Source organism: Hypomesus transpacificus, chromosome 26, assembly GCF_021917145.1.
Source record: "Hypomesus transpacificus isolate Combined female chromosome 26, fHypTra1, whole genome shotgun sequence".
Taxonomy (NCBI): Eukaryota; Metazoa; Chordata; class Actinopteri; order Osmeriformes; family Osmeridae; genus Hypomesus; species Hypomesus transpacificus.
Window position 1 is genome coordinate 4091883 of NC_061085.1, and position 13469 is coordinate 4105351.

At 41.6% G+C, this 13469-nt stretch overlaps 1 protein-coding gene across 9 annotated transcripts in view; it reads left to right on the forward strand.

Moving 5' to 3' along the window:
- Positions 1 to 11747, forward strand: part of capn3b (calpain 3b) — a 133220-nt gene extending 121473 nt beyond the window's left edge. For 4 of the 9 annotated variants that reach the window (XM_047049565.1, XM_047049564.1, XM_047049557.1 and 1 more), the window contains 18 exons: positions 3857 to 3948; positions 4072 to 4149; positions 4301 to 4461; positions 4808 to 4968; positions 6563 to 6574; positions 6889 to 7097; positions 7333 to 7369; positions 8233 to 8262; positions 8493 to 8588; positions 9150 to 9224; positions 9351 to 9408; positions 9488 to 9552; positions 9751 to 9819; positions 10236 to 10322; positions 10883 to 10961; positions 11063 to 11179; positions 11275 to 11333; positions 11444 to 11747. In XM_047049565.1, the coding sequence (XP_046905521.1) occupies positions 3857 to 3948; positions 4072 to 4149; positions 4301 to 4461; positions 4808 to 4968; positions 6563 to 6574; positions 6889 to 7097; positions 7333 to 7369; positions 8233 to 8262; positions 8493 to 8588; positions 9150 to 9224; positions 9351 to 9408; positions 9488 to 9552; positions 9751 to 9819; positions 10236 to 10322; positions 10883 to 10961; positions 11063 to 11179; positions 11275 to 11333; positions 11444 to 11470 (1512 nt within the window). In that variant the 3' untranslated portion in view covers positions 11471 to 11747. The remainder of the gene's footprint in view (positions 1 to 3856; positions 3949 to 4071; positions 4150 to 4300; positions 4462 to 4807; positions 4969 to 6562; positions 6575 to 6888; positions 7098 to 7332; positions 7370 to 8232; positions 8263 to 8492; positions 8589 to 9149; positions 9225 to 9350; positions 9409 to 9487; positions 9553 to 9750; positions 9820 to 10235; positions 10323 to 10882; positions 10962 to 11062; positions 11180 to 11274; positions 11334 to 11443) is intronic. The other 5 variants (XM_047049558.1, XM_047049560.1, XM_047049559.1 and 2 more) reach the window with 5 other exon arrangements.
- The last annotated feature ends 1722 nt before the right edge of the window (positions 11748 to 13469 follow it).

Sequence of the window (13469 nt, forward strand, 5' to 3'; positions counted from 1 at the left end):
CAGTCTGCCTCTATCACCAGATTCGTCACAAATTCACAAACATATTACTGGCGATTTTCAAGTCGGATCTCATATTTGTTGCGGAAAGTAGGCCTATGGGCTACGTGCGCACTACATTAGACTACCATTCGCAACAAAATAAATGGAGACAAAATAAAACATTTGAAGAGTTGGATGAAGTGGGATTCGATTGCACTAGAGCAAAAATACGTGCACACGAAAGGCCGTTGTTTACACCGCGAGCTATACCAGCACTGAAAAGGTAACTAAATGGTTACGTATTTGTTAACTACGTTGGGCTTCAGGTAACAATTTGATTTGGCTTCTTCTGAATCAACTGGTTCCCATAGACAATACCCGAATGTAGGCTACTAATCATGTATTTGGGGTTGTTTGAAGGCAATAGGCGTATTTACCACGACATCAAAGCTCCTTCTGACACCACATATTAAAAATTCATACTAAGAACGTTGCTGCTAACCCAGACAATACGATCAAAATACGCGTAACACAACATGGAAAAATGTGTTTCCTATGCAATTTGTGTTACCTATGGCTGAGTGTTTCTTCGCTATATCTTTTGAAATCAATTCATTTCATAATTGTATATTCTGAACAAATGTAGTGAGCACTTCATTACAGCCATTCACACCCTAATAAATGGAAGCTAAGAAAATAAAAGACTCCAATGGAATTTGATCCCACAAGCAAATATACATGCATGGTTGAAATCCGTTGCATTACACCGCGAGCTACTGAAGAACATGATTAGATCAGTCACAAATTTGTTAACTACGTTGGCCTTTAGGCAACATGTTGTGGTGTCATTAAGGGTCTGTGATATCGTGGTTAGTATGGCTATTGCCTTGAGTCAACTCCAAATACGTGATGAGTAACCTACATTCGGGAAGTGTCTACGGTAACTAGTTGATTCAGAAGAACCAAAACAACATGTATTTTTTTTGCTCAAGTCATCATACTGACTGGTTTTGTTATTTTCACCCCCCCCCCCCCCCCCCCCCCCCCCCCCCGTTGAATGGAACAAATGACTCGAAAAAAGATTAGTTCATTTTACTGAACGAGATTCAAAGAAGCGAATCAGTAAAATGATCCGAACTTCCCATCACTATTGTGAAAATGTGACGAATCTGGTGATAGAGGCAGACTGATAGGTGTACGCACAGCTGGGGAACCAGTTAAATTGGGAACCAGTTGGGAGGTAACACCGTAGCTAAAAGTCTAGAAAAGTTGAGGCTATTTTTCGCTAGGTACCTATAAACCTAGCTAAAGGTCTTGTAAAGTCAATGCTATTTTTCTCTTGGTTCCTACGAACATTACTTAATCTGCCAGACAAGTGGGTTCCCCTTAGTTTTTTTGGTGAGCAGTTTCACGAGCCTTTCTTACCCGACGTCATGGAGCCTAGCAGCTAAATACGTATTTAGCACTAGCATTGCTACTTTATCCCTGCTTGTGTTTGAGCTGTTGCGCTGTTAAACTCACCAAGTATCCTGTTGTGGGGTCAGAGGACTGATGAGACTTGCATGTACTGTACGTAATGTCACATTAAATAATGTATTTAAACTCAAGCTTATATGGTGCGTCGCTGTATATCAGCTGTAAAAATGACAGTAAAAAAAACGGACCCATCTGCAACAGACGCAGGCACACCCCACAATTTCCCCAGAAATTGTCCCAGGGGCGATTCTAGGATCAGACCTTTAGGGGTGCTCAGCCCCCAATGAGAATGTGACATGACTACAGCAGGGCTGCCAACTTTTCCAAAAACCTTGGCGTGAGATTTGGTAGCCCCCCCCGGGCGAGCTTTTGCGGGTTTCACTCCCCCCAAAGGCAAGTTTACACGGCTGCATAGCCGCGGGAACATATTTTATCAGGGGGGTGCTGGCGGGGGCTTAATGTTGCGGGGCGGCAGGGAGGAACTGGGAGTAAAAATTGGCCCTGGACTTTGATCCAGACCAGCCCACCAGAACTGGCCCCCATATACGCCACCACAGCTGCCCTGCTAATGCAAGCATAGTCTGTGTTCAATGGGATGCGAGTTAGGGAGTTCAATCTCTTTTGAGCCTTTTGGCCTTTATTTGAGCGCAAAATAGTTGAGCTTCATGTAAAATAAACAGCCGTTTTTCAATTGGTAAAACCTTGTCTAGTAAAGGTGATTTCTTTGTCTCTTAATTTTTCAGCCCCACCCTACGTTTCTTTCCCTGGTTTTCCATAGTTATTATTTTCCCGGTGCTCCCGAATGCCAGTCCGCTACTGCGGAGCTGTGCCACGGTGGTGGATTTTTAAGTCATATCATTTTAAATTCTCGTGCTGTCAGGGGGTGCTGCAGCCCCCTCGAGCACCCCTAGTTCCCGCGGCCATGCACGGCTGTTTGCGCGTCAATGTTGCTTCACTCGGTTAACCTGCGCGTCGTCCGTTAATGTTTACAACTTTAGTTTGGCTACTTGTTTGGCGTTGCCTTTTCAGCGTGAGATATACAAGGTGTGGCGTGAGAGCATGAGAAATGGGTGAAATGCGTGTGTCACACGGCGAAACCGTGAGAGTTGGCAGCTCTGCTACAGTGCCTTGCAAAAGTGCTAAACGTATACCCCCTTGCTAATATAAATCCCTAAATGCACTGGATAACAATTTATACATGTATGTATTATTATGCAAAATATTGAATGAAAAAACTAAGGATGTCCCTTTCTTCAGGAACTACCAGCATCAAATGATAATAAACAATATATTAAAAAATATATAATTTTTAGGGGTGCTGAGATACAATTTTGGGGTGCTTGAGCACTCCTAAAAAGGGTCTAAAATTGCCACTGAATTGTACCCTCTCTAGTTACATTAATAAATGCATTGCAGGTCAATATAAGGTGTGCCCCTAAATGTTCTGCTTGCGCTCCTAAAATTTTCAATCAGGGGCTACTGTGCTCCAAGTAAAAAAAGTTAGTCTGGAGCCCTGCTCTAAAGTATACTTTTTTTCACCTGGGTACCTTAAGTTAGAATCTTGCAGTCACAATAAACAGTGGATCTGAGACATTTTGCAATCAGTTTTTTATATTATGTTTATGTAGTGTATTTGTGAGTGTAGCCTACACAATGCAGATAAATAAAAGGGAGTCCACCGGATTCACAGTTTAATAAAGGACCGTCATTGCATTGCTAGACACGTGCTGGAAAAAACAAGTTAGCAATGTGAATAAATTAACACTGTTGGTTATTCAAATATAATGAATCATTATTTTATGAAAATTTTCCAAATAACACTGTATATAATATGGTAGGAGGGTTAAACTTGCTAGCCATAGGATAGGCTACAAAAGGAATGAACCATTTTGTATGCATGAAAGACGGCATCAAACCACTACATATGTAGAGCAGGCTGAGGAAACAGCATCAGGTCAGGAAAGGTTCTAATTAGGTTCTAATTAATGTCAAATTGTCAATTCATTTGGAGTCATCAGCATTGCTGTTTTGTTTTAGGATGCTCAACCAATCATATTTATTCAAGAATGGATTATTGTATTATTTATAGGAAACTCAGAAACCCAGTAAAGATGCTGTTAGGTTTAACAAGTTTAACTTTAGAGTACTATAAACGCAAGAGGCTATTGTCTAAACTAAACGCAAAAAGAATCACAATCTTCTCAGTAAAAGTTCACTTTAGTGGGGGGGTGTCCCCACAAAATCTGAGACCAAACCTATGCCCTTGCAACCGACACAAGCACACCTCACAATTTCAACAGAAATTGCACCCTTCTCTAGTTTCTTATTGCATTAATGCAACACTGGAACATTATAAACTAGCTTGACACATACATTACTGACAGAAAATCATTTTTCTTAGTGTAACAAGGTGACAAAGAACACCATGGTTCATCTGATACAATTAAGGAATCCTTGGGGTGTGGTCCTATGGAATGGGCCGTGGAGTGCAAAGTAAGCAACCTGATTTACATTTGTTTTTGTAAAGTAGCTCTGCATAACAGTAAAGGATCCTGCATCATTTAAAATGATTGTGCCAAGTCATTTTGTCATCTTCACTTGCAAACCGTCCAATAGAGCAGATGACTGGTCCAGCATTTCCAGAGCGGACAAAGACAAGCTGAAGAAGCAGACTGCGGAAGACAGCGAGTTTTGGTGAGAAAAGACCTCTAAAACTGAAACCTTTTTCCAAACATCCTCTACAGAATGTCCCTCTACAACCACCATTTCACTCTTGTAAGTGAAGATACCTGCAGGTGACATTACTGCTAAGAAATGTCAAGTTCCCTTCTGTCTTGCTATGTAGGATGTCCTTTGAAGATTTCCAAAAGAACTTCACAAAGATCGAGATCTGTAACTTGACCCCAGACAGTCTGATGGGGGACGAGATCCAAAGTTGGAAGGTGGTGATAAACGAGGGTCGCTGGGTGAGAGGTAGCTCTGCCGGGGGTTGCAGGAATTACCCAGGTAAACCTACACATCCTGCCCCTACCATTCAATTTTGATGCCTGCCTAAAAACAATGTGAATGTTTGAAAATGATAGGAATAGGGCGCAGAGAGGAAACATTCAACATCTGCTCACTGCTAGAAACTATTAACAGAAAGTAAACTACAGCTCTGATATTCAACAATTGGCTTGGGTCATCTATAGACTCTCCAGATGAAAAGTATCAGCATGTGCAAACAGTGTTTTATACCTGCAGGCACTGACAGAAAGTTTTGTAGCATGTTGTTGGATCTCTGGTGATTATCACCCTTTTCGAGTGTGGCTGTCAGCACCATTGTGACTAACACTGTCTGCCCTCCCAACAGACACGTACTGGACTAACCCCCAATATCGCCTACGTCTCTATGAGGAGGATGACGATCCTGAGGACGGCGAGTTAGTGTGCACCGTGGTGGTGGCTCTGATGCAAAAGGGAAACCGCCAAATGGGCACTAAGCTCTTCAACATCGGTTTCTGCATCTACGAGGTACAGCCATACATGCCAAATGACATGCCAAAGCCAAATGACATGCCAAAGCCAAATTCCAAACGTGCCATGCAGGGGTTGTTGCTAGACATAAAGCTCTACTGGAACACAGGCCCCTCCTTATTCATATCACTTTATTTTCTTCCATGCTGGCTGCATACAAGAAGTGCGCAACACAATGCACACAATAGTTCCCTTGCTTAATCCACTATACGTACAGTTCAGGAACATAAGTTTGAATATAGCTTTGGCATGGACATCAATAGTTAATGCATCTTAATTAGTGCTGTCAAACGATTAAAATATTTAATCGCGATTAATCGCATTAATGTCATAGTTAACTCGCGATTAATCAATTAATCGCACATTTTTATCTATTCTAAATGTCCCTTGATTTCTTTTTGTCCCATTCTTTTTTCAATTTTAAAGCTCTTATCAACATGGAAAAGTGGTTCGGATTGCTTCGTGCAAATATTTTTTTATTGAAAACAACATTGCAATCGCCTGGCTTTGACGATGGGGCGGAGAATTCGCATAAATCGCATCAGCTGTGTGCTTGGCCATCAAGTGGTATTTCAGACTGGACGTGCTGCGATGATAACTCAGTTTACAACGACAAAACACACAGACCACTTTGGTCTTGTCAATGGAACCATTTGGCAACTTTTTAAAAGTAAACTTCCCATTCAGAATCTTATTGGCATCCATTTCGGCGTCTCGCGCTCGCCATCCACTCAAAACGTAACGTTAGCCTACTACCAGAGAATGTCTAATATCCGTAAACGGGCTCTGCTACTACTCTTTAGCCGGCTCGCAAGCCAAACAAGTGTGTGTGTGGCGTGCCTGTTGTTTTATTTCCGGTCTAGCTAGATCCGGTGTGGTGTTGTAGTCTTTCTAACGTCGGTAATTGTTGCAACAGCACGTGAAAAAAACTACAAAGTTTGCTAGGCCAAAAAGAGCGTTAATCGCGCGATAAAAAAATTGACGCCGTTAATTTGGGTTTGCGTTAACGCCGTTAATAACGCGTTAAACTGACAGAACTAATCTTAATGCAATTTTTTCCCAATAATTTGAGTGCAAATCCAGTTTTTTGAGCTTCATGTGATATCATATTTTTGACTCATGTTGTTACTATGCTTGAGTCTAAATAAGATGATCGGTACATTTTACATTTATGCATTTATCAGACGCTTTTATCCAAAGCGACTTCAAAGAGAGAGCTATACAAAAGAGCATAGGTCACTGATCATAACAACGAGGTAGCCCCAAACATTGGTAGGCCTATTACTTTGAGGGTTTTTTACTTGTGTGTGCCGCTGCAGTGGCTATTATAGGAATAACAGAAGAGTGCGCGGACATGGAATTCTGCGGCACGCATCAGTTTGTGTTTCGGTTAAACTGCGTTGATTGGGATACTTCTTGTTTTTGGAATTCATCTAAATGAATACACTGACTAATAAAGTAAATTGTTAAAACTTGAGATTTTACTGGGGCACAGCAGATTTATACTGGGGCTCCTGCCCCTGAAATAATGATCTCTAAGGTGCTAGTGATTTTACTGTGCTTTTCTGTCTGTTCATATTATTTTGCACAGGTGCCCGAGGAGGTATGATCCTGTGGAATGAGGACCTTGATGTGGTGATTCTCTCACCTGTATCCAGAGTGCTGTTTATGTGTTAGCCTCTGCCTCTTAATGGAAAGCTACATGACTTGTAGCTCTGGCTGCTGCCGTCTTACTGTAACATAATGTGTCTACATGTTTCTTTTCACTAAGTAAGGTCTTCAAATCCTCTGAACATAACCCATAAATACACATGAAAACAGAATCCTAAATGTTAAAAAACGAGCCCTGTACTTACGCATCCCCCTCTTCCCATCTTTCCACTTCTCTTCCTGTTCTCTCTCTTTACCGGCCTGCAGATGTGTGGTAGCAGACAGCACCTGCAAAAGGACTTCTTCCTCTACAACGCCTCCAAGGCTAAATGCAAGTCTTACGTCAACCTCCGTGAGGTGACAGACCGCTTCCGACTTCCCCCCGGGGAGTATGTGATAATCCCCTCTACTTTTGAGCCCCACCAGGAAACAGAGTTCATCCTCAGGGTCTTTTCAGAGAAGAGAAGCATGTCTGAGTAAGAGTTTGGTGGAGGTGGGAGAAATATTTAGCAGGATAAAAAGTGTATGTGGGACAGTAATCAATTATATTGATTGGTAATTATATTTGAGTGTTAAATACTTGTGCGTGATCACATCATGTTTGAGTATTGGTCTGTTTTTGTGTACGTAAATGGATGAGGGGACGATAACAGTTAAGTCTCTATGGTAGACAATAGCAATGTACTGAAAACATTCTTCCTTATTTCTTAGGGAAATGGGAAACACCATCGAGGATAACAGTGTACTGGTGAGAAAGTGGATCTGTCTGTTTTCCCTGCACCTGTGCTGTTCACATTTCTCTTTCTACCATCTGTATCTCTACCATCTCATGTCCAGCTGCTTAACTTCTGTTCAAGTAGGAGTTCTTAATCTGTTACAAATGTGAAAGGTGTTGGTTTTCGAATTACTGGCTTATTTGGACTGAAATAGAATTATCCATTTCTTGTAAACACCTTTGTTTGAATAATTGCGGTCCGACTACGATCCGATCGACACCCCGAGATAACTCGATCCGAGTCGGTTGATAATTTGGACATCGCATGCTTGTAAACGGTGAATTGGACTATGAACGGAACTTTGCGTCTTTGCGCATGCTTGAGATCCCGCCGCCCTCACTCCCAGGTCATGACCTGGAAGTCGAAAAAGACAATAAGTTGTCGCTGCCGGGAGCCGGCCAGGCAGAAACACACAAACAATGCGAGCCAATAGCGCCGTTTGCATTCGTAGTACTTTTATTGTCATCATGCACGAAGAGGGACGTAGCTTCACCTTGTTCTCCGTTCGCCGTCTTTCTCGAAATGTTGATGTTGATAGTGGTGAAGAGGTCAAGCGGAAAGGGCTGAATCACCACTAGTTGTAATGAAAACAGCGCCATGTATCGTACTGGGATATGACATGCTTTCGGCCAATGATTCGGTTTATTCACTGCCATATATATTCGGATAATAGCAGTTGCCCCAAAAATTCGCATCATCCGAATGAAGCTAGATTCGAATTTATACCATCATGTACACGCAGTGCCTGTTACAAATGAAGGTCCTTGAAAATTGTCATTTTCATGTCATTCTTTTTCTTCCATGTCACTGTTTTCCATTCCAACCTCTTGTGCAGAACGGCAAAAACAGTAAAGCAACATATGAGGTAATGCATTTGTGTGTGTATTTGTTAAGAGGTTGCACACTTCAGCGAGGATAACTGCCTAAGCCTTAGCCTTGATTCTGTCTTTTCTATTCTGTCTCAACTCCATGACCTCCTACATCATCTCTTCCTACTGCCCTTCCGGCTCCATCCCCTGGCCGAGGCTTTTGACACTTTGACCTCTTCTTCTTTGACCTGACTCCTTTCTGTTCCAACTTCCCTGCACCACACAGCCCATCCTCTTCGTGTCAGACAGGTCACAGACCAATAAGGAGATCCAACAGTATGACATTGAAGTAGATAAAAAGAAGAAAGAGTCAAAAGACAAGGTGGTTTTCAATTTTCCCTTTGAAAAAAAAAAAAATTGTGTGTGCGGAAAAATGCGTGTGGAAAATGTTTATCAAGTCAGGTGCACAGTACACTTTCACAGAGGTCAAATATTAAAAAATATTCTGGTAATATTGCAAACCAAACAACGCTGTTGGTTATATTGTAACCATAGCACAGTTTGACCGTTGACCTGGTATAACTTCAGGTCACGGACTGGGTTGAAACCTGAGCTGAACTAGCCACACATCTGCTGACTGACACTTAAACAGTCCCATCAAATAGAAAACAGTTTCTAAATGTCAGTGGCCTTTGCACCTGTTTAGAGGTGTATGTATTGACACATTCACTATCATTGGTATGTGGTTCTGCCTTGTTGTAGAGTTAGAGTAGAGCCGCTGTGAAGGGGTAATGCACATTACCATAACAAACAATTAAACTATAGTTTCAGTGTCAAAGGAAGAAAATACCATGGTTCCAATATCAGAAATGAATGCTTCACACTAGTCTGTTCACCTCATCCCCATTCCCTCTGTCCCTATCTCTCATCCTTTCTCTCTCAGCCCAAAGTACAAACACCAGTGGAAAGTGAGCAAGACAAACACTTCAGGGCCATCTTCCAGCAGATTGGTGGTAATGTGAGTACTGTACCAGAGCTTTCTGAAACAAAGTTGGACTGGGGCAGGTAAATGTGTTCAACATCTTTGTAAAGAACAGAGCAAAACCAAGATGTCTTATTGTGCAAAGCTTGTTTTTCCTTCTAGGATATGCAAATCTGTGCCAATGAACTCAAGGTGATCATGAAGCGGGTTCTAGAAAAATGTGAGTGCATTTCAGTTGAGCATTCCTTCCCTCGTTCCCTGTGTGAATGTACTGGACTGATTCTTGTTTCCCTCCACAGATAATGAGATGAAGACAGAAGGGTTCAGCTTGGAGAGTTGTAGGAGCATGATTGCTCTTATGGATGTATCATTTTTGTACATTGTACCACGTGAATACATGTTTTATGACTCAGAAGTTCCTGCCACAGTTACTCCCTGTCATCTTGCTTACCACTTACTACTGGTCATTTATAGTGGGCATATGGGAAAATCTATGCCTGTGTATAATGTAGACTGAGTAGCTTTCTTGGCTTGAGTTATCGTCCTCAGTTTCTGCTTTTAGACGGATGGGACAGGGAAACTGAATTTAAATGAGTTCAAACACCTGTGGAACAAGATTAAACAGTGGCAGGTAGGAAGAAAGTCTATCTGTTGGAGCATTATGTACTGTGTACCCGTTGTGTGTCAGAGGCCTTGGGGGGATCCCAAGGTTGATGGTTGGAGGGTAACTAATAGCATGTGACTACCCAAATAAAAGATGTTCCTATCTTACCTACCTAACTATGGATAGGCATTTTTGTCAATGTCTCAAAAATTGAGTACTCAGGGGGCACATATGACATGAAAAAATAACACTGCTAATGCTGCATCAATGTTATTGAAAAAAAAACATCTGAAATAGAATAGCTGCATGAGGTGAAACTGAGTATGTGAATTAACTCCAATAAACTGAAGCCCCTTCTATGACGCATCCTATGAGATTAATCAGATGTCCGAGTTAGGCTACACAACATAAATGTAACATTACAACTTGTATCTGCACAAAAGGATGCAACTGCAGTTAGGTGCTATAGCCAGAACTCCCATTCTGGCTCCCATTCTGGATGCGCTCTTCTAACATGTGCTGAAACACAGGCAAGTAAAGCTAAAATAATTCACTAGGCTACATTCTATAGCTAGTGTTCTCATGATGTTATGTATATGGCAGATTACATTACAGTATTTTCATCTATTTTGTCTAAGTGAAGCCAGACATCACTGCACAACTTTGAAGCCATGTTTCTCTCTGTTCTTCTGTCTGAACGTTATACCGCATGCTTCGCAAAGCTAACCAATCAGAGCTCAAGCTGCCGCCCGAAATTGAGCTATAATAACCATTCAGAAAAAAAAGAATAAAATGTATTTTCAAACTCACATGATCATTGCTTTTATAATCGATCGTCGCTGTCATGTTCAGGTACTAATGCCCATCCCTAAACCTAACCTGCTGGAAATCTGCTGTGAAAGGCTTAATCTTTGGGCTACAGACAATTTATCCTCATAACAAATAATTACAGTTTTTGTTGTTTTTCTCAGTAATAAAGTTTTAAAAAGTACATAATTTCATTACCATCTGTTGAATGGCACTGACAACCTAAAACTCATTCGCAAACGTGATATTAAAACCTAATAATCAGGGGAATTCTGTTCTGCAGATGATTTTCATGCGCTATGATAGAGACAGATTAAATTCCATCAGTAGCTTTGAGATGAGGAACGCTGTCAATGATGCAGGTAAGAAACCACAAAGGACATGATTTACTCTCCTCCAAGATCTAAATGTGCCATCATCGTCCAGCTACCGTTAAATACAAGTAAAGCCTTTGTCATTACAGGCTTCCGTCTGAACAACCAGCTGTACAACATCATCGCAATGCGCTATGCTGACGAACATCTCAACATCGACTTTGACAGCTTCATCTGCTGTTTTGTGAGGCTTGAGGGAATGTTCAGTGAGTATACACCAGAATCAAGATGGTAAACTAAATGACCCACAAATCCTAGATTTGTATGGTTTAGGATGTTGATGTCTGTGGTCTTCTTGCAGGGGCGTTCCATGCCTTTGATAAAGAAAAACGCGGTACAATCTCACTCAACGTTGATGAGGTGAGCCCAACCACAGACGTCACAACAAAACTAAAGGACTAAAGGGATATGTAAGGATCCATCTTAACTTGTGTTTTTTCCAAATCTGGTTTCCCTCTCTTTCCACACAGTGGCTCCAGCTGACCATGTATGCTTAGGACTCCTTGCCCCCGAACTGAACAGAAGTGTTTCCTGCTTACCCATGACAAAGTTTTTACCATAACTGCATGTGCCTCCTCCTCCTATAATCCCTTACCTCAGCCCTCATCTCTATGTGTCCAAGTGCTCTCTACTTCAGCTCATATAAGGAGTCAGATGGCTGAGCGGTGAGGGAGTTAGGCTCGCAATCAGAAGATTGCAGGATCGATTCCCCGCCGTGCCAAATGACGTTGTGTCCTTGGGCAAGGCACTTCACCCTACTTGCCTCGGGGGGAATGTCCCTGTACTTACTGTAAGTCGCTCTGGATAAGAGCGTCTGCTAAAATGACTAAATGTAAAAAAATGTAAAATATAAGCACGTCACACTGAGCTTGTTGTCTAGCAAGAGGTAAGCCTGGTACACATCCTGGTGAGGGCGTGGCCCCCACAGACAGATTTAAGTAGGAGTCCCTTCAAATATCAAAGATCCGTGGGACTGGAGTGCCATAGCTGTGTAGTGTTATAAATGTACAATCTTAATACATGTGTATATTACATTACACAGTACAAGTCTGGAGAAGTAACATTTATGCAAAACTTAATCTCAGAATTAGGGCAATGACTTAATGTGTAGTTTCAACATATTCTGAATAAAGACATTTGGGAAATAAATCATTTGATGTATATTTTACCCCAGCAAGTTTTACAGCATGAACATGGGAACGTATTTAATTTTATTGTTGACAAATGAACAATACCCATAGTATATACATAGAGCATGCTCAGTGTATAACCTACTAGAGCATATTAAGAAGTAGGATGTCAGGCTCTGTACTTAGGAAGTGGCGCCCCCAGAAATTTTTCATAGGGGTGGCCAGATGAGGCAAGGGAAAATCTTGGGGTGGCACACCAAAATCAAAACACATAATAATAATTTAGAAAAGTGTCTGTCTCAAAAACGCCTAGACAAAAAGCGCATATGGAATTTAACAGAGCTGTACTGGCGTACCATAGCTAACAATGGGGTTTTAAGTGCAATGTTTAAAAAATATGCTCTTGGTGTGATTGGCCCGAATTGCCTAAGTTAGTAAAAGGCTACTCTTTAGACTGAAGTAACCTTTCGTTTGTCTAAAATAGTTAGCAAAGTAAGACAAGTAGGGGCTAAATCCGTCAGAGCGTCATGAACGTACATATGGACGTCGTCGCTAGGGGAAGTCTTTGAATGGACGGACGGCGATGGCGGCTTGATCTTCCCATGGACGTACGGCGATGATGTTCAGCGTGCCGTCCTTGATAAGCATGAACTGACGGCGATGACAGATGTTGAGAGGGCCATCCCTGATTAGCATGCATCCGTCGCTAAGGGGAGCCCAGAGCATGGACGGAAGGCGTTATTTAGTTACGTTATTTGGTTATAAATGTTATATTCATTACCATGCTAACAACACCAAATGCAATAATAATGTATTTTCTCAGTTTTATTTTTAATTGAAATGTTCTTCATTTCCTTGTGGGAATTTTCTTTACGCAAAGTTGTCCTGAGGGCAGAAACGGTTTTGATTGGTTTAATCTGACTACCAATCACAAGAGGAGAGAATTGTAGATGCGGGGCCACCATTTTCAATCTTTTTCAATCTCAACAACGTGCCATCAGTTGTGCGCAGACCCACACCCCTCGCCCCTCGGCTTGAAGCAACGGCCCCGGTGGATGTAGGTGGTATTGCATTTACGGTTAGGTTCCCGTGTCTTCCGGTCGTTTTTATTCTATTAACTCAAAAAGTCAATATTTACTAAACTATCTCCCCCAATAATTTTTGTTCCATTCTCGAACCTGGCTCATACTACTAGCTTTTTCATAGAATTATTTTTCCAGATTTTTGCTAAGTTTGAAACCAATCCGAAATGGGTAAACTAGCACCCCATTTATTTGCCTACGTCAATAAAAGTTGCCTGCAAATGTGCTCGCGGATACTAACAGGGCACTAGCACAAAAGTTCACATTGGCCGATAGATGATTTA